At 31.7% G+C, this 26683-nt stretch overlaps 1 protein-coding gene, 1 non-coding gene and 1 pseudogene across 2 annotated transcripts; all 3 read left to right on the plus strand.

Moving 5' to 3' along the window:
• The first annotated feature begins 771 nt into the window (after positions 1 to 771).
• On the plus strand, positions 772 to 2390 carry LOC114324673 (exoglucanase B-like; annotated as a pseudogene).
• A 2930-nt stretch (positions 2391 to 5320) lies between these two features.
• Positions 5321 to 5396, plus strand: Trnac-gca (transfer RNA cysteine (anticodon GCA)). The gene has a single exon. It is a non-coding gene; the product is annotated as a tRNA-Cys (tRNA).
• Positions 5397 to 18364: 12968 nt separating this feature from the next.
• On the plus strand, positions 18365 to 25210 carry LOC114324657 (exoglucanase B). The gene is made up of 3 exons (XM_028272522.2): positions 18365 to 18516; positions 21915 to 22143; positions 23458 to 25210. Exons 1-3 carry the CDS (start codon positions 18462 to 18464, stop codon positions 25163 to 25165), a joined length of 1992 nt encoding a protein of 663 aa, XP_028128323.2. The 5' UTR covers positions 18365 to 18461; the 3' UTR covers positions 25166 to 25210.
• Positions 25211 to 26683: the final 1473 nt, after the last annotated feature.

The raw sequence follows: 26683 nt of genomic DNA on the forward strand, positions 1-26683 counted from the left end.
AGACTTTACTGATACACCACTTTTTTCGGTTTTTTATAAGCTACACTTTTGACAAGGATATTTTTTTCGATCAAATCATTACTTTTTGAGTTATTTGCGAAAAACCGTCTGAAAACGTTGTTTTTTTGTCGAAAAATAAACATTTTCAATCGCAAATAACTCGAAAAGTATTATTACATGGTATCGCCGTATTTCCCGTTCATTTACTGGGCTAATAATATTAATAAAGCACGTTCCATAATATTCACGCTCACGGTCATGTTAACTTTAATGCCAGTGTTTTTGGACTTAAAAATATGGCATATGACGAAAACATATGACAAAAATAAAACATATGACAAAATGACAAGTAACTTGAATTTGGCAAGAAAATATGTATAATATTTCTAAAAATTCTTTAAAAAAATTAAAGCACTGAAATGGCTGAAACTTTAACTAAATTTCTAAAGACTAAATATTCTCATAAATATATACCTTCAACTTATAATCCAGGGTAAAATTGAGGGCAAGAGAGGAATAGGACGGAAGAAAATGTCCTGGCTCCGAAACGTAAGGCAATGGACAGGGATTAACGACATACAATCTCTGATACGAATTGCAAGAAACAGAGAGTTAATGGAAAGTGTGATCGCTAACCTCCATTAGTGGATTTGCATCTGAAGAAGAAGATTACTCAACATTTAAGAAATTTCCTTTAAATTAAAAAAGTATTTCATACTGTCTTCGTAAAATAACTTTACATCAACTAATTGATAATTTGTTTATTATAGAATGAAGTTGACAATAGCCATTTTGTTGGTGGCTGTGGCCCACAGCGCCTTCGCAGGTGAATATACCGATCGTTTTAGCATACAGAACCAAAAACTGAAGAACCCAGCCAATGGATACTTCTCCAGAGATGGTGTTCCGTATCATGCAGTTGAAACCCTCATTGTAGAAGCATCAGATCATGGACACGAAACTACATTCGAAGCCTCCAGTTACTACGTATGGTAAGTTAACTCATTTTATTTAACCATTAAACTTCTTAAATTACAAATCCATAATATTTCTGAATAGATAACTAAATTTTATTAATTATTATCATTGGTTTTAGGTTGGAAGCTGTACATGGCAAAATTAGTGGTGACTTCTCCGGATTTAACCAAGCTTGTGATTCGTTGGAAAAATACATTATTCCACCAAGTGGTAGTCAACCTACCAACAATTTCCATAACCCTGGCCATCCTGCTACTTTTATTCCTGAGGAAGATCAGCCTAGGCAATACCCATCTCAAATCAATACTAGTGTATAAGTAGGTCAGAATCCTCTTCACCAAGAGCTTGTCGTTGCCTATGGCACCAGTGATACATACGCTACCACACTGGCTTCTTGATGTTGATAACGTATATGGTTTGGTAACACAGCTGAATACTGCCAACTAGGTCCAAATGCTCAAGGACCATCATACATTAACACTTTCCAAAGAGGAGCTATGGAATCCGTGTGGAGAACACTTCCTCAACCAACTTGCGATAACTTCCAATCTGGTGGTCGCAATGGTTTCTTGGATTTGTTCACAAAAGGTAACAGCTATGCTAGATAATGGAAATTGACCAATGCTCCTGATGCTGATGCTCGTACAATTCAAGCTGCTTTCTGGACAGGTTAATGGACACAAGAAAATGGACAACTGGGAACAATCCAAGGTACTCTTACTAAAGCAGCTAAAATGGGTGATTACATTCGTTATGCTTTCTTTGACAAATACTTTAAATAAATTGGAAACTGTGTATCTCCACAAAATTGTCCACCTGGTTCCGGTAAAAACAGCGCTCACTATTTGTTGGGATGGTACTTTGCATGAGGAGGTTCTCTCGATACTAATGGCGGTTGGTCATGGAGTATTTAAGATGGTACCTCTCCTTTGGTTACCAAAATCCATTGGCTGCCTATGCTTACGACCCTAACCTAAGACCCAGAGGAGCTACCACAGTATCTGACTCGCAAATTTCTCTTCAAAGACAATTAGAATTATACCAATGGGTACAAACGCCAGAAGGTGCAATCGCTGGTGGTTACCAACAGTGTCAATGGTCGCTACGATAACCCATCTTGGGAGCTACAACAAAACACTTTCCATGGTATGCTCTACGATTGGGAACCAGTTTACCATGACCCTCCATCTAACAGATGATACGGTATGCAACCCTGGTCTGTTGATCGTCTGGCTCAATACTACTATGTTACTGGAGATAACCAATCTAAAGCTATGTTGGATAAATGGGTTGAATGCTCTGTTTATTTGCTCCTTTTTAAAATATATTTTTATGTTTTATTACCAAAGGTCGGATATACAGGCAACAAAAATTTAAGAAAAGGGGATCTACATATATTGGCAATTAAGTAAATCACGACATTTTGATAAAAATACTAAATTTCTATGGAATTCAAGGTATTTCTTTGAGTTGGTGCTAATCTTACTTGGATAATAGAAAAAAACCAGGTTAGAGCAAATAATGATACAGACTCTAGTCTCAAAAACATTGTATGTGGGATATCACAAGGTTCAGTATTTGGTCTATAACTATAACTTCTGATCTACTTACAATAAACACCTAATCCTAATTTACTCTCTTTTAGCTTAGATAAAACAGTAGCATTATCCTCTATATCTGGAGCTATTCAACCGTTGCTTCTTAATAAGTCAGATCATTATCGCTGTTTCTGTAAAATGTCTAGGTTTTTTTTATACAGTAACCTTAAATAGGCCCTTCATGCCGATTTGTTAAGTAAGAAACTCACCTTAGTTTACTATGCTATAAGATCTGTTTCGAAGGAAATCAATCAACATCTTTCCTTAAGTTTCGGAAAATGACAAAGCCTATCTATCTGAAAGACCATATTATTCAATAAAGGCTTGTTTACACGGGTAGAGTTTTGAGGAGAGTAGAGTAGCGAGGAGAGTAGACTCTACTCGCTACTCTACCAAAAATGGCTTGATACCGTTCACACAAGGAGATTACAAGTATAGTACTGATGCTAGTATAGTGTGGAGTGGGCCTGAACCTGAACCCGATTTTTTTTATTTTTGAAGTTCACCTTTAAATTCTTAATTTTTTGCTTGAGCTCGTTTATTCCAAATCCCTCCTTTGCCATTCTTTCGACGATTTCATCCTCCGCACTTGCCTCATACTTTTATTTCTGTAGTGTACACTACAAGTTTTAAAGTTTCATCTTCGGTGAACTTCATTTTCACTATTTACACAAAACACAATTCCAGCCGGAATGACAGCGTCCCTATGTACTCTTCTACCTACTCTACTTTACCAGAATTGAGCGCGTTCCATGGGTAGAGTGCGCAGGCGAGTGGACATTTTGGCGGTGGTGGTGGTGGTGGTGGTAGTGGTGGTGGTGGTGGTGGTGGTGGTGGTAGTAGAGTAGAGTTACTTTGCCACATGTTGCTAGTCACTCTACTTTACCATCTACTATACACTCTACTTGCTACTCTACTGTGCTGAGGGTTTTTTACGGGTAGAGTTACTCTACTCTATCAAGTACTTGCATCATTACTCTACCCGTGTAAATAAGTCTTAGAGTTTCTTAATGAATAAATTAAAATTACAGTACCCCTATGTACAAGTAGTATTTTTATCTATATTTCGGTGTCATATGCAGCAGCTTAAACTTAGTTCCTATGGTTGATTATGCAATTTGAAATTTATTTAAATTTTGCAATATGTACATTGTTTTTGTTTTATTTCATTATCTTTTATTGAAGTTATACTTCTTTAGGCGCGATTGAGATTGAGGGTGAATTTATATTGATCTGCGCGCATGCGCACACCGACAGTTTGGTATTAGTCTTTATACGGGCTCTGATTGGGTGTTGAAATGATCTGTCAATAATTGTTCAATATGGAGGTTATCAATAAACAAAAATGTTGTATAATATATTAGTTTTTATTGTTGTGAGGACAGAAATAAAATCAAATTTATAATTATAGTGACTTTTTAAATAGTTTTGAAAAGCCACAGGTACGTAATTCTAAATGTTTCAGTTGTATTCCAATAAAAAATCATCTTCATACCTATTTGGAAAATGTAAAAAAAAATAATGTACTTACCTAGTACTTGCTATGCTATACCCCTAGTAGGCAATGCTTTAATTTACATAATCTGATTACGAACAAACTTTCTACAAATTTCCATCAAACGTATTGTTTTCTTACTCTATATATAGTTGTACTTTAATTCGACAAAAATCAAACTAATAAAAATTCATATAAACGAAATGTCAAAAAGTTGTTCAGTTTGTGTATATTCCCACATGAGGTATACGCGAAGGTGGTGCAGTTTGAAATAGCTTCGACTCTCGTACGGTGGGATACACGGGAAGTAGGTTCAAGCCCAATGCAAGTTATATCATTTTTTTATTTTTTTTATAGATTTTATGATTGTAAGTATATTATTATATAAGTTTTTTCAGAAAATACGTATTTAATTAAAATTTTTGGCAACAATTATTGTTCAGAAATCATTTGTGGCATTTTTCAATGTGTTTGTGTGTGTTTTATTCTTTTATTTTTTTAATTTTTGATATTGTTTTAATAAAAATTTTTGGAAAGAAGTATAACTTCTTACGTGCGTACAAAGTATACACATTCTTTTTTTATAATATTGACGATTTATGTAATTTTAGTAAATTGTATTTGTTATTGGCTTTTTCTCTGACTCTTTTTAAGCTTTGTCCATAAAATTGTAAAATTTTCGTTGACAATAAAGCATATTTCTATTCTATTTTATTTAACTTCATTAACTGTAACAAAAATTTACGCCAACATCCAATATTTCATTAAAAATTTTCAATTTGAAAGCCACATTAACCACAAAAACCATAAATACAGTATCACACTATCTACATTATATTAGTAATAATTCGAAATTTCTACCAATAAATTCTGGTTATTATTTTTTTTTTTTAAATATTTTTGTTGGTACGAATAACTTTTATAATTATAATAAATTTTAATTACCAAGCAAATTTCAGAAAATTTTATCTGGTTGGATTGTTACCATCATCAAATTCAATTTATTTTAAAACGTTTTTGTATACTTTTCTTTGTCCCTTTGTCCGGAAATCTTATAATCTATTTTATACATACTTTTCGACTAGCTATATATCTGAAATTTTCAAAATAGCTCAGAAATCGATGACAATGCAATATTCAATAGCTTTTACATGGATGTATTGAGTTTTATGTAGAATTTTAAGCCATTTTAAATGCAGATAATGCAGTGACATTCAGATCCCGTTGTAAAGTACGTTAGTCAACACCGGATAATATAGCTCAGTGGTAGAGCATTCGACTGCAGATCGAGAGGTCCCCGGTTCAAACCCGGGTGTTCCATATTTGTTTTTTTTTTAGTTTACATTAATTAGCATAATAATATTTCATATTTTATTAAGTTACTATAATAAAAATTCATATTTTATTAAGTTATTTTAATACATATTAACTATATTAACACATTAACCGCCAAATTGAAAATTTTTGTTTTGGCCTTCAGGCTCCATGTTTAGAATCTCAATGTTACTGTGAATTCTATTTAACTCACATAACTCCTGGGCCAAACAGGGTGTAAGTTAAATATAACTTACGTGGCGTTTAATGTGTTTAAAGGTGTATCACAATTATTCTCCCGAAACAGGTTTCATTAATTTTTACCGTTTTAAATATTTTCTTTGATTTATATGATTTATATTAAAATCGATTAGAAAATTCTTTCATGACATAAGAATTGAAATAACAAAATAGTTTATAATTTTATGTTGTATCCTAGAAATAATAAAAACGTGGTATTATAAAATGTTCTTATTTATAAAAGTGTAATTATTTTTTTGTATTTTTGTTGGTATGAAATTTTAATAATTAAAATCGATTTAAATTCCAAGCAAATATCAGAAAATATTTTCTGTTTCGATTGTTACCATCACCAAATTCAAGGTTTTTTTTTGTATTTTTGTTGGTATGAATAATTTTTTTAATTAAAAATAAATTTTATTTGCCAAACAAATATCAGAAAACATTATCTTTACCTGTACGATTGTTACCATCAACAATATATCATGTACTTGCTCGGTTTCGAAAAGGTTTGGAATGATAAGAGATAAAATATTGGACGTTTACCACCCCTGACAGGTGATAAATATGAGTTCACCAAACATTTAATAATGGAAGTAAGCAAAAGGAAATATAAATAATTAACTTCGGTTAAGAATGGAAGGTTTTGAAAAAAGAGGCGTAGATACAAGGCCATTCAAAAAGATGAATGTATATAGTGAGTTGAAAAATAATTTTAGGGTTATAAACAATTTTTTCACTCGTATTATATCCCTTAATTTTTTTGATTACATTGTCATATGCACCAAAGTTTATAAAATGGTTTATAAAAATTCATCATCATCATCATCATTCCTCAACCTCTTGCATTGCATTCACTGTTGGATATAGGTCTCGTCCATATCTTCCATTGTTTTCTATATTGTGCCTTCTGTATCCAATTTCCCAACTGTTTTTCTCATGTCATCCATCTTTTTGGTGGTCTATCGTCGGTGGACGACAATTCAAAACCATTGGTATTGTCTACTGATCTGACTTTTAATATTATGTCAAACTAATTTTATTTAAATTAAAACATGAACACAATAAGATAAATTTTAAATAAATTAGTAAATAATATCTAAATATTAGTTTATTGCCTGTATTATAATATATTATAATGCCATATTACAAGGTATTTTACTTTCCCGCACGCAGTGCGGGAAAATTTACTTGCATTGCATTTTAAGTGCACCTTTCGGAAACGAAGTGCGTGCGTGAAAGTGGCTATTTTAGCACGGCCGTAGAAAAATACATTTTTCTTCATCAAATTTTCAGCATTATTAATATTAGGTTAAAAATAATAACAGAATATAAATGTCGTTATTAAGTACTTATCGATAATAGAAAAAAAAATCAAGGTAAAAGAAATGATAAGATTAAGCTATGCAGATATAAAGATAAAATACGTAAATAAAGAAAAAGTTTAGCATATTTTTGAAATCTTGAATATTTAACCAAAAAACTTAAATTAAACTAAGTGAAGGAGAAGAAGAGAGAGGGGGAGATCATTTTAAAAAAAACTAAAAAATATACTAGCTTAATAACTTTTCAAATTCAGAATTATGACGAAGAACAAAAAAGGAGATATAAATAATTACCAAATAAAGAAATATTATGAAGGAAATATTAAACCGTGAAACAGAATAAGATAAGATAACAGAACATAGTACAAAACAGGACAGAATAAGAAGTTAAAGACCGAAGAATAGTTGACAAAGATCCAGATCAATAAACGATAATAAATTAGATTAAGTTAAAAAGTCCAGAGATGAGCGAGAAATAAAGACAATAGCAATAGAGCAACGTTGTAAAATACAGGATACTTGGAGATGTAGTGAACAGCATCTGATATAGAGTGGGCCGAATAAACAACTCCCATCACAAATAGTGACCACAAAGCCTATCTAATAAGGTCAGACTCATAGGATCTGGGGAAGACAAGACTCCGCTTAACCAGACAACAAAATTAGGTATACATCTCAAAGTATAACGTAAAGTCTTTGTCTAGCTACGATAGACTTTATGAAATAGAAAAAATTTTAAACATCTGCAAAGAAACAATATTGAGTTATGATAAATGAAAAGAAAAGAAAGGCGCAAACATCGTTATATTAAAATTCGAAAACACTATAGTTTAAAGTCAGATAAAATTAAAGTTTTGATGGGATCCGTTTCTTGATATCGAGAAAATATGCCCCTTAAAAAAAAGATTCACGTTTGTGACACTCATTGGTGATTCGGTCAGTCCACAAGATCTTTTATAGTCTGGGCTGATTATCGGAGAATAGGCCATTTTTGGGAAAAGTTATTTACCAGCAATTTTATTGCTGGAATCGAATCGTATGATTGTATATATAAATAATATAGGTATGCAAAGTCCTCAGATAGTGAGCTACTTTTTTTTATAAACAAAATGGCGCACGAAAATCGTGTTTTTTTCAATTATTGCTCTATAACTCCGAAGATTTTAACTTTACAACAAAAACACCCAAATAAAAATTCACCGTGATTAAATTCTGCATAGAGACGCGTTTTTTCCGATCTGCTTCGACGAATTTCCTCGGAAAATGCGGGTTTTCCCAACAAAATCTTTAATTTTCAAATAAAGTTTTAGATAAGTAATTATCTACCAATAATTAAATAATTTGGTGACTTAAAAGCCTTTTTGGTTTAGATTATAGTTCCAGAAGCTGATGAAAATTAAACGAATATTTTAGCAACAATTCAATTGTAAATTAATAATTTACGGTCGCAATAATAACCAAAATAATTATGATACACTGATCAAGCTTTGAAATCTTATAAAGATGAGATGCCTATTTAATATTTTGTTGACAAAATATGAATTTTTTATTTTTTTGCATAATCTTTAAATGTTTAAAAAAAATAGTTATAAACAAATTAACGTTTCTCAGAAAGTTTTTATTATATTATAATTTTAAAAAATAGCTAAACTGGGCATTTTAAATATCTTTAAAATGAATGCTTTAAAACTTTTTTGCAACCATTTGTAAAAAAGTTATGAAACAGCAAATAATCATACGATTACTACTGTGTTTATACTTTTTTTTTAATTCTTTCAAAGCGTAGAAGTGAGTTTAAAGTACAAGCTAATTATTTACAAAAAAATATCGATTATCAGTTTAATGGTTTTATTTTAATTAAAGATTATAAATATATTTTTTTGTAATTTACACGCGCGAAAGTAGAGTAACACAGTACTGTAGCTAACATTTTCACTCGGATCGACGACCGGCCGCGTGATGTACACTTTTAATAAATAATGCATGCTGCGTGTCAGTCGCTTCGAGTGAACATTTTAGCTCCGACTCTGTCTCAGGCCTACGTTTGCGCTAAAAATTACAAAAAAAAAGTGTTTTTAATCTTTGATTAAAATATAACCATTGCAGTAATTTTTGACATTCTTTGTGAGTAATTAGGTTGTACCATAGACTCACTTTTAAGCTTTGAAACAATTAAAACTAATTATAAACAACGGAGATTTCGTATATTTACTTTGCTGTTTCATAACTTTTTTGCAAATGGTTGGAAAAATTTTTTAAAGCATTCATTTTCAAGATATATGAAATACGCATTTTAAGTATTTTTTTAAATTAGAATATAATGAACAATTTCTGAGAAATGTTAATTTGTTTATAACATTTTTTTTTTAACATTTAAAGATTATGCAAAAAAATGAAAAATATATATTTTGTCGACAAAATATTAAATAGGCATCACACCTTTATAATCTTTCTAAGTTTGATCAATGTCTCATGATTATTTTGGTTGTTATTGCGACTGTAAATTGTTAATTAACAATTGAATTGTTGCTGAAATATTCGTTTCATTTTCACCGGATTCTGAATTTATAATCTATTACAAGAAAGCTTTTATTTCACCAAGCTATATAATTATTGATAAATAATTACTGGCCCAAAAAATGTATTTGAAAATTCGAGATTTTGTTGGGAAAACCCACATTTTCCGAGGAAAATTTTCGTCGGAGCAAATCGGGAAAAACATGTCTCTATGCAGAATTAAATTGGGGTGAATTTTTATTTGAGTGTTTTTGGTGTAAAGTTAAAATCTTCGGAGTTATAGAGCAATAATTGAAAAAAATAAGATTTGTCGGCGCCATTTTGTTTATAAAAAAAGTAGCACACTATCTGCGGACTTTGCATACCTATATTAATAATATATAGGATCTTATAATTCGATTCCAGCAATAAAATTGCTGGTAAATAACCTTTCTTTGTACTTTACTAATTAGACCAGTGTATTATAACTATTTTTTTTTCAAAATTTAAAGATTATGCAAAAAAAAGAAAAATTTATATTTTGTCGATAAAATATTAAATAAGCATCTCATCTTTATAATCTTTATAAGTTTGATCAATGTATCATGATTATTTTGTTTATTATTGCGATCGTAATTTGTTAATTAACAATTGAATTGTTGCTAAAATATTCGTTTAATTTTCACCGGCTTCTGGAATTACAATCTATACCAAAAAAGCTTTGATGTCTCTAAGTTATTTAATTATTGATTAATAATTACTTACCTAAAACTTTATTTGAAAATTAGAGTTTTTGTTAGGAAAACCCGCATTTTCCGAGGAAAATTTTCGTCGGAGCAAATCGTGAAAAACATATCTCTATGCAGAATTTAATTGCGGTGAATTTTTATTAAGCTGTTTTGGTTGTAAGGTTAAAATCTTCGAAGTTATAGAGCAATAATTGAAAAAAAATACGATTTGTCGGCGCCATTTTGTTTATAAAAAAAAGTAGCACACTATCTGCGGACTTTGCATACCTATATTATTAATATATAGGATCTTATAATTCGATTCCAGCAATAAAATTGCTGGTAAATAACTTTTCCATGAATTTTGCTAATTAGCCCAGAGTATTAAGTATTCTCCAATATAGCCCAATCACAAATGGTTCTAATCTTCTTCACATATCTTCATTTAAGATCCAAGATATAATATCATAAAGTAAGAGAGAGAAGGCGTAGCATTGCAGCACTCTTATACCAAGAGAGTATTCTTACTTTTATACCAAGAGAGAGGTTGTAGCTCTTGAAGAAGGTCCTCATCGAGTTTAAGGTGGATCTAGCTTCTTTGATGCGCGTTCTTATCTCCTGGTTGTTGGTCCATTCTTTATTTATTATGGTGACGAGGTAGTTGTAGTGCGTTAATCTTTCTACAGGGGTTTAGTTGACGTAGAATTGACCTTCTGTTATCTTTTTCTTGGTAATGATCATAAGCTTTGTCTTTTTTAAACGCTTTTATTTAGTTCTATAGTTTGCGTCAAATTTTTAGACGTTTTTTGACTACCTTTTCTTCAATGCAAATGAATGAAAATTTGCAGACATATGCATTCGCGGGGACAATACACGAATAGTCAATAAAAAAAATGTTTTCATGTTTATTAATTGTTTAAATAAAAAAGAATGTGTGTGTACTTTGTACGCACGTAAGAAGTTACACTTCTATTATAATATAATTTCAACGAAATAAATATACCTACTTAACAGTTACAATACAAAAAATTAACAATAATTACCAAAAATGAACCAAAACTTAACAATGCCAAATATTAAAAAAAAAAAAAAAGTATGAATCTTCCGGGATTTGAACCCGCAAACTCGCGATTTTTTTATCTCTGGTCCAATGCTCTACCAACAAGGCCATCAAGCCACATGCTAGTTACCTTTCAGATATACATAATTATACATCACGGTGACAAGTGAAATATAAAAATAGATGTTTTATTATTTTACGCCCAACAAAGACAAATCCAAAGACACAAAATTATAATAAAAAACCTTTTAAACCACCTTTTTCAAATTGCGCAAGTTGTATTATTAATATTAATGTTAATAAATGAAATATAAATATTTTGACGTTTTACAATTTGACAATTCACTTTTAACTGCAGTGCCTTAAAAATTTTAAAGCACTAGTGCCTTAAAGTAGCATTTTTAACGCTCCTATGGAGTCCTAAAAATTGCATTTTTAACACGTTTGTAGAAAAATATATTTAAAAACACTAATATATTCTTTCCACACCTTTTCTGGACTGATACATACATAAATTAAAACATTTTCAAGTATAACTTCAAAAATATAATATGAAAACTATTTAAAAAGGCAGTATAACTATTAACTAACCTTTGTTGTTTCTCTTCCCACAAATTTTAAAACGCAACAACCATACATAACCAAACCGTCAACCGTCCAAACCACAGCTGCGCTACAGCTGCCATATTGGATAATTTTTGACATGTCATTTGAACATCCAATCAGAACAAAATTATAATGCGCATGCGCCCGGATCGTAGGTTTTAACATATAAAAATTCACCCTCATATCGCGCGTAAAGAAGTATAACTTCAAAAAAACGATTTTAATGGAAAACGCTTAAATTCTCTTGTTTTTTACAATGTAAAAACTTGAAACTTTTACGGATTGTATAGCTAATGATATGAACAATACATAATTTCACTTTTTACGTTAATTGTTTACGTTATGCTTCATTAATAAACAATAAAGTTTCAAATTTTTTGCCGATTCAGACTACTTTTCATGTTAGTAAATACATCATATGTTTTATACATATTTTAATAAACATGACGATATATTTTAATGTTTGAAAAGTATAAGACTAAAAAGTAAAAAATAAAAAAAAAGAAAAAAAAAATTTTAAGAAACGCTTTTCTTTAGTTACGAGTGACTAAATTTAAAAATATTATAAAAAAATCAGCCAAAAAGCAAAAAATAAAAAAAAAATGAAAAAATCTAACACATTCGTTAAAGAAAAGCGTGGAGCGAAAACCGTTTATTAGATGAACACGCGCTACGCTTTTTTTTGACGGATGTGTTAGATTTTCTCATTTTTTTTATTTTTTGCTTTTTGGCTGATTTTTTTATAATATTTTTAAATTTAGTCACTCGTAACTAAAGAGAAGCGTTTCTTAAAAAAATTTTTTTCATATTTTTTTATTACGTTTATATTGAGTCCATATTTTTGACTGCACAAAGTGATTTTGTTAATAAGGACTTGCAGGTCTTCTAGGTTGTCTATGCCTTTTTTAGTTCCGTGCGAAGCTTCGATAAATATTCTTTCAGGGTAGAGGTTGAAGATTCTTCTTCTTCTTCTTGTATTAGGCCTCTCGACTAGTCTTACCGATTGTGAGCTTGTATTCGTAGCTGCGATGTTGAGTGCCACCTATCTCGCTACCTTTCAAAGTGCCTTCCTATTGGTCTTTTACATATTGGCTTTGAATGTCTGGTTGAAGATTAGAGGAGACAAATTACAGCCTTGTTTACACCACGCATAATAATAAAATGTGTCCAGAGAAATGGACACAAAATACATTATGTGTCCTGCGACTCATAATGCAGGGAAAGATAGATGGCAGAAGAAGCATCGGCAGAAGACGAATTTCATGGCTGAAGAACCTGAGAGAATGGTTTGGATGCAGCTCAAACAACTATTTAGAGCTACTGCCTCAAAAATTAAAATAGCTATGATGATTGCCAACCTCCGTAGCGGAGATGGCACCTGAAGAAGAAGAGAAATAAGGTTTTTGTCGGGACACTTGAGCAGCCAAGTTACAAATATTTTTTTGGGTACTATGTACCTAATACATTATAAATACAAAAATGCCCGTCACAGTTCGGACGAGAATTTTAGTTATTAACAAATAAGCGTCAAAAATGGCAGTTTTTTCGTTTAAATCGCTACAGGTGAAAATAGGGTAATTAGATATCTTATTTAGAGTATTCATTTGTTAGTAGATGGGCAAAGGTTCAAAATGGCAGTTTTTGAATTTTGGTCCGATTATTTGCTGCTTCGCTAATTGCAAAATTACACTAAAATTTCGAAAATAAAAATTTGCTATAACTTTTGCGAAAATGAAGTAGGTATATAACTTTTGATATTGCATGAAAAGTTGAGACAACTAGTACGTATCATGCACAAAAAATTTCAAAACGATTTGTCAATTAGTTTAAATTTTATTCAATTTGTTTATCAAAGAGAGCTTTTTTGTAATGTTATTGTTCAGAAAATAATAGTGATACAGCAATTCTGTCGAAACCACATGAAAGAAGAACACTTATATTTTCACAGCATTTAATAAAAACCACAAAAAGTCATTTTTATCATTCCGAAAATATTTTACTAAAGTAGAGTTATTTTTGGCTTAAAAACAATTTGAATAGATTTGTTAATATTGACTGTAGAGTAAATCTACTTTGAGATTTCAAAAGCTGATACTTTTACACGAATTTTCAATACAAAACTTTTTTCCTAGTTCAATTGTGGTCAAAGTTAACCACTTTTATTATTTAATTCAGTTACTTCTATATACATAAAATTCTCCTGTAACAGTGTTAGTTACCATACTCCTCCGAAACGGCTTGGCCGATTTTTATGAAATTTTACACGTATATCCTGTAGGACTGAGAATAGGTTTTAACCTATTTTTCATACCCATAATTTATAAGATGGGTTGCATCCCTGACATTTTTTTTTTATTTTTTTGGACAAAATTGTCTACCTTAATTTTGTATGATGTAGAATTAAAAAAGAATGTGTGTGTACTATGTACGCACGTAAGAAGATATTCTTCTATTATATAATAGGTAATTTAAACGAAGTAAATATACTTAAAAGGTTATTTGTATTTTATTTAAAAATCAAACTAACTTTCTTATCTACCACTTTCAAAAGATTTTTATTAAAACAACCAAAAATAAAAAAAAATATATGAATCGCCCGGGAATTGAACCCGCAACCTTCCAATCTCAGTGCTAACGCATTTCTAACTACTCCATCGAGGCACTAGAAATAGACAAGTAAGTTTCGGATATAATTACACAACACGGCGACATATAGTGTAAAAATGTTATGCTTACATAATATTTTATTAATCCAAAAACACAAGAATTATAATAAATAATACATTTCCTAAAACCACTAATATATTCTTTTAATTACTTATTTGCACGGTTACAGATACATACATACCTATCTTGAAAGATTAGCAATGAACTACATACTGTCAGTGTGCGCAGGCGCGCGGTAAATGTACAATTTTATCCTCAATCGATTCGCCGCTAAAGAAGAATATCTTAAAAAATGCATACAACCCTTAATTTTCACTCTTCCATAACCAACTCCTATTTTTTAATATATTTCATCTATAAAATTTTCCTGTAACAGTGTTAGTTGCCATACTCCTCCGAGACCGCTTGACCGATTTTTATGAAATTATATATCTATATTTGGTAGGTTTTAGAATCGGTCGTAATCTATTTTTCATATCCCTGAGTGATAAGGGGGTTCCCCCTAACATTTTGTAATGTTAGATGGGGATATGTGTACATAACGTACTCTACAAAACTACGAGTACATACAAATTTAAAAAATACTTAATCCAGAACTCGTCTACCTTTCGGTGTGAGTTGTTACGGAGTTAGATTCTCCGTCGTTTTCTTCCACATTTCCTTCCATTTCCTTCTATCCATGGCTAATGCTTTTGTTTCCTCCCATTTTATTCCTCTTTTGTCGGCCGCTTCCCTCACTTCTTCTGTCCACGTCTTTCTTGGTCGTCCTCTCTTCTTTCTTCCCATATCTCTCGTTTCATATATCTGTCTTACTATTTTTTCTTCTTGTCTTCTCAGTACATGTCCGAGCCATCTAAGTTGTCCTTGTTCGATTGTTGTTGTAACTGGGTGTATTTTCAGATTTTGTTTAAAGGTTTGATTTCTAATTTTATCTTTCCTTGTTTTTCCCTCTATTGTTCTCAAAAATCTCATTTCTGTGCTTATTAGTCTATTCTTTTGCATTTTTGTTAATGCCCAAGATTCACAGACATAGGTTAGAGTGGGTTTCACAATATTTTTTACTATTTAGGTTTTTATATTCTTAGGTATTTCTTTCTTTTTTAAAAAGTTACTCTTAATACTATTGTACAGCTTACCAGTCTTTCCAATTCTTTCATTTATCTCATCTTCTAATTTCCATTCCGGCTTATGATTATCCCCAAATACTTATATCTGTCTACGTGTTCAAGTTGCTTGCCATCTACTTCTATTTTGTGTTTTCCGTTTTTTCTTCCAATTATCATTGTTTTTGATTTTTCTTTGTTTATTTTCATGTTTCTGATTTTTAGCTCTTCATACAATATGTTTATATTTTCTTGTAATTGTTTTTTTGCCTCCCCAATGATCACTAGGTCGTCTGCGTAGCATAGTTCTGTCATTTGTATCATTCTCAACTTCCAATGTCCTACATTATATTTTCTCCATTGGTGTTTGCAGTTTTTTATTACTATGCGTCATCTAGTACTAGGTTAAAGAGTAGTGGACTCAGGACACAACCCTGTTTTAATCCAATGTTGCTGTCGAATACTTTTGATTTTTCATTTCTTGTCCTTACATAGCTTTTCGTTTTTTCATATAAACTCTGGATGCATCCTATTAGACCTTGTTCAATTTTTCTCTTCTCTAGTATTTTCCAAATATCTTCTCTTTTAATTCTGTCGAAAGCTTTTTCCATGTCTATGAAACATGCATGTATTTCTTTTTCTGTTTTAAGAGCTTTTTCTATTATTTGTCTGATTATGAAAATCTAATCATTCGTCCCTCTTTCTTTTCTGAAACCAATCTGGCTCTCCTCAAAGGTGTTCTCTAGTTTTTCTCTTATCCTGTTTTCTAGTATACTAGCATAAAGTATTCCTACTGTGCTTCCTAGTATTATTCCTCTATAGTTTGAGCATTCTTTGCTATTTCCTTTTTTATACAATGGTGTTATAATGCCTATCTGCCAGTCTAGTGGTACTTTCTTTTCTTTCTTAGCTTGGTTCATGATGTTTAATAATTCTTGTTGTCTTTCTTCATTCATGTATTTGACCATTTCTGCAGTTATATCGTCATGTCCTGGTGCTTTTCCCAGCTTGATTTTGTTGATTGCATTTGTTAATTCTTTTTGTGTTATATTTTCTATCTGTTCCTGTTGCTCTTGTGGGGTGTGTTGATTTTTGTTTTGTTCTAACTTATTTACTTCTACTTGTTCCACTTCCAAGAGTTCTTCAAAGTATTCTCTCCACACCTCCATAATCTCATTCTCTTCTATGAGTATGGTTCCATTCTTATCCTTCACGTTTTTCAATGTATTTGGTTTTGGTTTTCTCATGCTCTTAATTTTGTTATAGAACAATTTCTGGTTTTCACCGAATGCTTCTGTTAATTTATTTCCAAATTCTACCCACGTTCTGTCTTTGTTATTTTTAACCATCTGTTAACTTCTGTTTTTTTTTCTCTTTGTACTTGTCATAGCTTTCTTGCTTTCTGTCTGTTAAGTATTTTTTCCACAGTTGTTTCTTTTCTTGTACTATTTTTTCTAAGTCTTTATGATTTAAAATATTTTTAAATTTAAAAAATGATGATCAAAATCCATCAACAAGCTCCGGAGATATTAATTGCAGCATATGTTTAAAGAATCGATTTCATTTTTTGAGTGCACGGATTTTAATAATTTCCCTCTGCCGACCAAGAATTGATTTCGTTAGGACATAATTTTTAAACCTTTTTTAACCACTTTGTTGAAGTTTAAAGTTTACTCAAAGTTTTACGCATAACCTATATACCTTGAACTTCAAAATGGCGCTAATTAAGTTGCTTAATTGTTATAAACAAAGTAGCTGTGAATTAAAAATAAAAGTGGCTAACTTTGACCGTGATTAATCTAGGCAAAAAGATTTTTTTGAAAATTCGTATAAAAATACTAGCTTTTCAAATCCAAAAGTAGTTTTAGTCTAGAGTCAATATTAACAAAGTTATTCAAATTGTTTATAAGCCAAAAATGACTCTACTTTAGTAAAATATTTTCGGAATGATAAAAATGACTTTTTAACGATTTTTTTACATACGTAGAAAATATAACTATTCTTCTTTCATGCGGTTTCCACAGAATTGCTGTATCATTATTATTTTCTGAACAATAACATTGCAAAAAAAGCTCTTTGGGAAAAACCAATTAAATAAAATTTAAACTAATCGACGAATCGTCTTAAAAATTGTTGTCCATTATTTGGGCTGTTTGACTCAACTTTTCATGCAATATGAAAATCTTAAGGTCATTTTTGCAAAAGTTATAGCAAATTTTTTATTTTCCAAATTTTAGTTTTAATTTGAAATTTCCGAAGCAACAAATGACCGGACTAAAATTCAAAAACTGCCATTTTAAACTTTTGCTCATCTAATAAAAGAAGGATACTATAAGTAAGATATTTAATTACCCTATTTTTACCTGTGGCGATTTAAACGAAAAAACTGCCATTTTTAACACTTATTTTGTTAATAACTAAAATTCTCGTCCGAAATGTGACGGGCATTTTTGTATTTAAAATGTATTAGAATAATATAGTACCCAAAAAACCCATTTGCAACCTGGCTGCTCAAGTGTCCCGAACATGGCATATTTTTGCCTTATTTCCCTGGCGTAATATATGTACATGTATGTAAATAGAAAACCACTTCAATCAATTTAAAAAATGAAATACATCAGTTGTGTTTTTTAACAAAACTATCAGTGACGATGTATAAAATTATCGACCAGCATCTTTTAATTACTTTTCTAGATTCACTTTATTATTTAGATATCTAGTATTATTTTTCCTGATAACCATAAGTGAACTATTGAGAATACCTACGTCAATTTGTATATAATTTTTATAGAATTTTTTATATTCTAAATCTATTTGAAGTATTTCGTGATAACAGAATAGTTTATAAAACATGACATCCATTTATCCTAACTATAGTTCCTTTCCTGTGTTGACGTTCTCAGGAGGTAAGAAATATATTTATAACATTTTTTATTGACATATACATCGCTCTTTGTTTATATTCTGTTAATATTTTAAACGTGACCGATCAACATAATTTACTTCTTCACTTTTTATCGTATTTATTCAATTAGATTATATTTTTATTAAACGCTTTTCTTTAGTTCAATCGATTGTGTCAAATCTTTAGACGTTAATTTGACTGCCTTTTTTTCAATGTAACTGAATGAAAATTTGCAGATATGTATATTCATTCGCGGGAACAATACACGAATAATCAATAAAAAAAATTTTATTTTTATTAATTGTTTAAATAAAAAAAACGATTTTAATGGAAAATGCTTAAATTCTCTGGTTTTTTAGAATGAAGAAACTTGAAATTTTAAGGATTGTAGCTAATTATATGAACTATACATAATTTCACTATTTACGTTAATTGTTTACGTTATGCTTCATAAATAAACAATAAATTTCAATTTTTTTGCCGATTCCAACTACTTTTCATATTTTTACATCATGTGTTTTATACATATATTTTAATAAACATGATGATATATTTTAATGTTTGAAAAGTGTAAGACTAAAAGGTAAAAAAATAAAAAATATGAAAAAAAAATTTTAAGAAACGCTTTTCTTTAGTTACGAGTGACTAAAATTAAAAATATTTTAAAAAAATCAAATAGAAAGCGAAAAATAAAAAAACAAGAATGTGTGTGTACTTTGTACGCACGTAAGAAGTTATACTTTTACTACATATTATGTGATTTTTAAGACAATACCAAAAATTAAAAAAAAAAGAATAAAACGCACACAAACACATTGAAAAATGCCACAAAGAAAAAATGATTTCTGAACGATAATAATTGTTGGCAAAAAATTTAAATACGCATTTTCTGAAAAAAAAAATTATATAACAAATATACTTACAATCATAACATGCATAAAAAAATAAAACTTGCATCGGGAATTGAACCCGTGAATTTCGTGTCGCTTTGATTCGTAATCGAAGCGTAGACTCACTCGTCCAATCCCACATTATTTTATCATGTGGAAAAATACGGTAACTGAACGTTTTACTGTTTGACAGTTGTTTTGAAAATTAAATTATGTAGTTTAAATTTTGTGGAAGAAAATATAAAAATATAACAAAACAGTAAGAAAACAATAGATTAGATGAAGATTGGTAGAACTTTTGTTGGTAATCAAATTAAGTATGTAAATCAAAGCATTACATACCTACTAGATAAATAAATCTACGCCAAAAAATCATAATTTAAAAATAAAAATCGAACCTAATTTGGGATTTCTCTCTAAAATCCGCATTCTTGAGAAAATAAATGTATGTATTTCAACCTAATCCAAATGTATAATTACAATATGATTATAATAAAAACTACTTACCAAATTAGAATGAGTTTTCCTTGTCCAAAATAGTCCAAAAGTCCAAAAATATAGGTATATGAAAACTATTTAAAAAGGCAGTATAACTATTAACTAACTTTTGTTTGTTGTTTCTTTTCACACAAATTTTAAAACGCAACAACCATAAATAATCTAACTACAGCTGTGCCCAGGCTGTGCCACAGCCGCCATATTGAATAATTTTTGACATGTCATTTGAACATCCAATCAGAACAAAGTTATAATGCGCATGCGCCCGGTCGCTAGGTTTTACCATATAAAAATTCACCCTCTATCGCCGGTAAAGAAGTATAACTTCAAAAAATCAAACTCGAAGGATTATTCGAAATAAACTGTCACACACATTTGTTAAACAATTGAAAAAATCTAACACATTCGTTAAAGAAAAGCATGGGGCGCGTCTTCATCGAATAAACGGTTTTCGCCCCAGGCTCTTCTTTAACGAATGTGTTAGATTTTTTCGATTTTTTAACAAATGTGTGTGACAGTTTATTTCGAATAATCCTTCGAGTTTGAATTTTTTTTATTTTTTGCTTTTTATTTGATTTTTTTATATTTTTAATTTTAGTCACTCGTAACTAAAGAAAAGCGTTTCTTAAAAAATTTTTTTCATATTTTTTTATTGTAAGTTAATTTGAAATACTTTATCTGCAGTTTCTTTGCCATACATGCCACCCCTGCTCTGCCTATGCTCTCTTTTTCACTTCTACTTCACCGTATATTAGTAAGTTTCTCCGTTTTCCAATATCATGGTTCCTCTTGCTTTTCTTTTTGTTTCTGTTTATCTACTACTTTAGTCTTCTTATCTTCTATTTTCCCCCGTTCTATTTTTTTCCCGTTTATGTCTCTTAGATTCCATTTTGCCGTTTTAAAATGGCTTTTTAAATTCAATGGCACATATCATAAATATTATTTATTCTTTTGCTCTGTTTATTTTTGTTATTATCCACAATTCTTTGTTTATAAAGTTTTCTATTTCAATTTTTAGTTACTATTTATCTGATATACCTATTGGTAAGCCTCTTATTATTAAGTTGTTTTTCTGCTTTTCTTTCTGGTAGACTTCTATGTTTTTTCTTTGTTTTTTATTTTTTATTTTCTTCATTTTTGTTTTATTATCGCCATTTCTTTTTTAGATTTTCGTTTTCGTTAATCTATTGTGATATAGAGACACAAGAAATCCGACTTATTCCGATTTAACATGTTCATTCAACATTCATTTAACATTTTATTAAAACCCCTCGATCTGTGAGCGGAGAAGGGTTTTATTTAGATTGTAAACTGGTTGTAAACTGGTTGCAAACTGCAATTGCGTATGAAACTAGTTTTCAACCATTGTTTTAAAACAGTTGCGTCGTGGGCTCTGGACCTAATTATAGCAAAAAATTAGTACAGTAGACTCCCTCTATAACGAGAACTGAAATTTCTCACTAATTACCTCGTTATAAGCGGATCTCGTTATATCAGACAACAATAATATTGTGCATACCACCACTACTGAAATGTTTTGATGCCACACGTAGTTTATTAGGTGTCGATGGTTGACCTCAATAATGAAACTTGGCGATCGTAAATTGTAAATTTCCTTCAATATTCAATATCAGTCCATAGAAGAAACAGAAAGGAAGAAGTTTATTACAGGCGGTGGGGTTTATTACAGCACTGGCCTCGATATGCACACAGATGTTGGGTATTCCTGTATACAGGTAGTTGGGGTATTTATTTATAGCCATTACTGCGCTAAAAACAAGTAAGCAGACACATTCTTCATTTCATTTTTCCTCGTTATAATCAAATATGCCTCGTTATAGAAGTGTTACAGTTCAATAGGAATTTCATGGGACATCTAGTGTACCTCGTTATAGCGAGACCTCGTAATACCCGTGTTCGTTATAGAGAGAGTCTACTGTATATGCTTTATTAAATTTTTAATATAGATCCAAACTAAAAATTAAAATAACTATTTTGTTCTCATTTTTAGGTACTGTAATCATGAGATTAGGTCTATTCGTTTTATTTTGTGTAACCAGCACTGCGTTGGCTGGAACATACACAGATCGTTTTTTAACACAATACAGAAAAATCCATGACTCAAACAATGGCTACTTTTCAAAAGAAGGAATACCATACCACTCCGTTGAAACTCTTATCGTAGAAGCTCCAGATCATGGTCACGAAACTACTTCTGAAGCCTACAGTTACTATGTTTGGTAAGCTTAAAGATAAAAAATCATCATAATTTTTATGACTTGATCATGATCATTTTGTTCTTGTAAATATTGCCAAATAACGGCAAATTAGATGAGTCTCATTTACTAAATTAGATATTCCTTTTTATTTTATCCAATTTCTCCACCACTTTACTTTTTGGTGTCGTACTTGCTTTCCTTTCAGCTTCACCTTTATCTCCATATCCACTATCACCGGTCGATGTTGATTAGCTACACACTCCTGCTTTATCACTTTATAGTTGGTATCTTCTTTTAGCTGACTTCCACGCAGCTCAAAATCTATCTGTCTTTCCCTTCCCTCGCTACTATAGGTAACTTACTGGTCTTCAGTCTTCATAAAGAATGTATTACCACAGACAAATCCCGTACCACTGCAGGCAACACCATTTTCTTTCATTATTTCTTATTCCCATCCCACAACAGCCACAAACTTTTTATATTGCCACTCTTTCTCTACCAATATGTCTATTCAAATCATATTCGATAAAACAGTTTTAGTCTACAGTAATCTGGAGCATCTCGCAATCAAAGACACTACAAAATTCTTCTTTTTTCCGTTCTCCACACCTTACCTGTGGAGTGTAGCCACATATTATGTTCACGTGGGTATCGTCTACATTCAGTTAGGCCCTTATTATCCGATTTCTTCTTCTGGTTACCATTACAAGAGGTTCCTTCCGCTGGTTGTTCGAAATAATACCTAACCTATTTCTTCTATGACTATTCGAACTATTATATATTAACTTGCCTCCATCTCCAAGATCTCTCGACTTATTACTTTTCCAACTAGTTTTTTGCAGACAAAGTACACCAAGCCTTCTCCTATGTATGAAATCGGCGAATTCTCTTCTGTACCAGCCATACTTCTGACGTTAAGCATTGCAATCCTCAACACTAGCTTCTTTGGCCCCTTCCATCATCTAAGAGCTCTTGCTCACTTTTCGCAGGGGTCGGGCGAAGCTGCAACTGCGCGTTGTTTACAGGAAACGCTCTAACCTCTAAACTCTTTTCCATATTACTTCCTGCCATGGTTTTAGCAAGGTTTTTACTGCCAAATGTCATTCCTGACGCAAACTCTCTCCTCCTTACTGAGTTCATGAGCTACTCAACTAACCAAGCAATTACCAAAGTTTTGTGCTGCTATTACTCTATTTATTTTTATTATTCGTACTTAATTTATTTGGAAATTTAACAGCTATACCCATTTTGCAGAAAAAGGAGTTAAACATTCTGAATATTAGTTTCTAAAACATTTTCGTATAATCTAACGAGTTTTCCCACTTCATATTTCAGGTTGGAGGCAGTATACGGCAAAGTAACTGGAGATTTTTCAAGTTTCAATAACGCTTGGAACAACTTGGAAACATACATTATACCTGTGTATAGCAGTCAGCCTACAAATAGTTTTTATACTCCCGGTCATCCAGCAACGTTCATTCCAGAACAAGATGATCCTAGTCAATATCCATCACAAATCGACTCAAGCGTACCAGTTGGACAAGATCCCCTACATCAAGAGTTAGTCAATGCTTATGGTTCACATGAAGTCTATGGAATGCATTGGCTTCTTGATGTTGACAACATCTATGGTTTTGGTAATACACCAGGAAATTGCAATCTTGGTCCAAGTGCTGGAGGACCATCTTACATTAACAGTTACCAAAGAGGTTCAATGGAGTCTGTATGGAGAACAATTCCCCAACCAACGTGTGACAATTTTAGATTTGGTGGTAACCATGGTTTCCTAGACTTGTTTACAAAAGATAATAGTTATGCTCAACAATGGAAATTTACCAATGCACCTGATGCTGATGCTAGAGCCATTCAAGCCGCTTATTGGGCTGGTCAGTGGGCACAACAAAGTGGACAACTGGGAACAATTCAAGGCACTCTTGCTAAAGCAGCTAAAATGGGAGATTATCTTCGATATGCCCTGTTTGACAAATATTTTAAACAAGTTGGAAACTGTGATAACCGATGGAGTTGTCCTGGAGGTTATGGTAAAAGCAGTGCTCACTATTTATTAGGCTGGTACTACGCCTGGGGAGGTTCTGTTGATACTAATGGCGGTTGGGCATGGCGTATTGGAGACAGCGCTGCTCATTTCGGTTACCAAAATCCATTGGCTGCTTATGCGTTAGCTAATGATCCCAACCTTAGACCAAAAGGAGCTACTGCTGTATCTGATTGGCAAACATCTCTCGAAAGACAACTTGAATTTTACGAATGGCTACAATCAGCCGAAGGAGCATTCGCAGGAGGAGCCACTAATAGCATTAATGGTCATTATGATAGTCCCTCTAGCGATTTGACAGCAAATACCTTCCACGGCATGTACTACGATTGGGAACCTGTTTATCACAACCCTCCATCCAATCGATGGTATGGAATGCAATCTTGGTCAGTAGATCGTTTGGCCCAATACTACTATGTCACCGGCGATTCTAAAGCAAAATCTGTCTTAGATAAGTGGGTTAATTGGATCCTGAAGGAAACAACTATTGAAGCTGGCAAAAGCTTCAAACTTCCCAGCCAGTTATCTTGGAGTGGAAACCCACCAAACGTTCACTGTACCATCAATGCTTATACTACGGATGTTGGTAGTGCATCTGGTACTGCTAGAACCTTAGCTTACTACGCAGCCAAAGCTAACCACGCACAAGCTAAAGAAGTCGCTAAAGAAATTTTGGACATCATGTGGAACAACTTCCAAACCAGCAAAGGAGTATCCTCACCAGAAGTCGCTGATACCTACACCCAGTTTAACGAGCCTGTGTTTGTGCCAAACGGATGGTATGGAACTTATCCCAAAGGAGATGTTATTCAAAGTGGCGCTACCTTCCTTAGCCTTAGATCTTGGTACAAGAGTGATCCAGACTGGAATAAAGTACAAACTTATCTTAATGGTGGATCAGCTCCAACTTTCACTTACCATCGTTTTTGGGCTCAGGCTGATATTGCCATTTCTAATGGAGTATATGGAATATTATTTAATGAATAAGAACGTACTGTAATTTATATGTATAATAAAACTTATGAAAAACAATATAGATATTTATAATTATTTTATTCTTCGTAAGACGATATTAAAAAACACCCTAACGTTTCCATCTAACTTTGACCATAGACCAAGGAACTGTATTTTATTCTCTATTAAAAGTAATATATTCACGATCTAAATTGATTGTCCGCTGAGCCAACCTGTAGCAAGTTTGACTTGTGTCGTCAAGGCCCCTGACAAAGGGAAAGATATTTTTGACACCTTTCATATAACTTTAAATTTAAAAAAGGCTTGTTAGCCCTGTCGCCAGGGGGTACAACGGCCTCCTGTATTCAGATGGACTTACTTAAGTTTTTATTATGTATTTTGGCCCGTAGAACACGAATTTTTTGGGTAACAGTTGATCCGGATGTCGATAAGATTGTTATAAACAAAGAAGTTGAGGAATTACATAACAGCGATTTCTCCCAAAACAAAACATGTTTTTGTATTTTTTGGGCCATTCTAACCAAAAAATGTTCCTACAAGTTTTTTCGTAGGATGCATAGTTTTCGAGATAAACGCGGTTGAACTTTCAAAAAATCGAAAAATTGCAATTTTTGAACCCGAATAACTTTTGATTAAAAAATAAAATAGCAATTCTGCTTACCGCATTTGAAAGTTCAAGTCAAATTCTATAGATTTCGCATATATAAATTGCTAAAAATTTATGTGTTTATTGCTGTTTATTACTATAAACACATAGTGTTTCCCGTGCCTAATATATGCGTTTACATGCATGCTACGTAGAAATAGCCTCGCTTGCACTTGTACCTACTCTACCTACTCGTTCGATTTTAAATGAGAAATCATTGAAAACATCACTGCAGCACTAGGTGTTTATACTTTTGTTTAACAATAAAATAATAAATTTTTAGCAATGCAAATAACTAAAACCGATATACTTTGACTTGAACTTTCAAATGCGGTAGGCAGAATTGCTATTTTATTTTTTAATCAAAAGTTATTCGGGTACAAAAATTGCAATTTTTCGATTTTTTGAAAGTTCCACCGCGTTTATCTCGAAAACTATGCATCCTACGAAAAAATTTGTAGGAACACTTTTTGGTTAGAATGGCCCAAAAAATACAAAAACATGTTTTGTTTTGCGAGAAATCGCTGTTATGTAATTCCTCAACTTCTTTGTTTATAACAATCTTATCGACATCCGGATGAACTGTTACCCAAAAAATTCGTGTTCTACGGGTCAAAATACATAAAAAAAACTTGGGTAAGTCCATCTGAATACAGGAGGCCGTTGTACCCCCCTGGCGACAGGACAATGTCTTGCTTGCTCGGTACGGCATTTTATTTCTTGTTGGGATCACATTGAGCATTCACCATCATTAGCAAGTATTTGAATGTTTTCACTTTATCTACGGGCAGTTGTACTCTTAAAAGTGCGCCCTTTTTTATTACCATGCATTTAATTTTTCCAGCATGTTCGTTATCTGTGATTGACCCGTTGACCTTTACACC

This window comes from Diabrotica virgifera, chromosome 2 (assembly GCF_917563875.1).
Source record: "Diabrotica virgifera virgifera chromosome 2, PGI_DIABVI_V3a".
In the NCBI taxonomy this organism is placed as follows: Eukaryota; Metazoa; Arthropoda; class Insecta; order Coleoptera; family Chrysomelidae; genus Diabrotica; species Diabrotica virgifera.

What these genes read in the sequence shown, in the direction of transcription:
- LOC114324657 (XM_028272522.2), top strand. Translation starts at nt 18,462, where the DNA reads ATGACATCCATTTATCCTAACTATAGTTCCTTTCCTGTGTTGACGTTC. An exon ending in TGTGTTGACGTTCTCAGGAG is followed by an intron (nt 18,517 to 21,914) that starts GTAAGAAATATA and finishes TCTCATTTTTAG; the next exon opens with GTACTGTAATCATGAGATTA. An exon ending in GCCTACAGTTACTATGTTTG is followed by an intron (nt 22,144 to 23,457) that starts GTAAGCTTAAAG and finishes TTCATATTTCAG; the next exon opens with GTTGGAGGCAGTATACGGCA.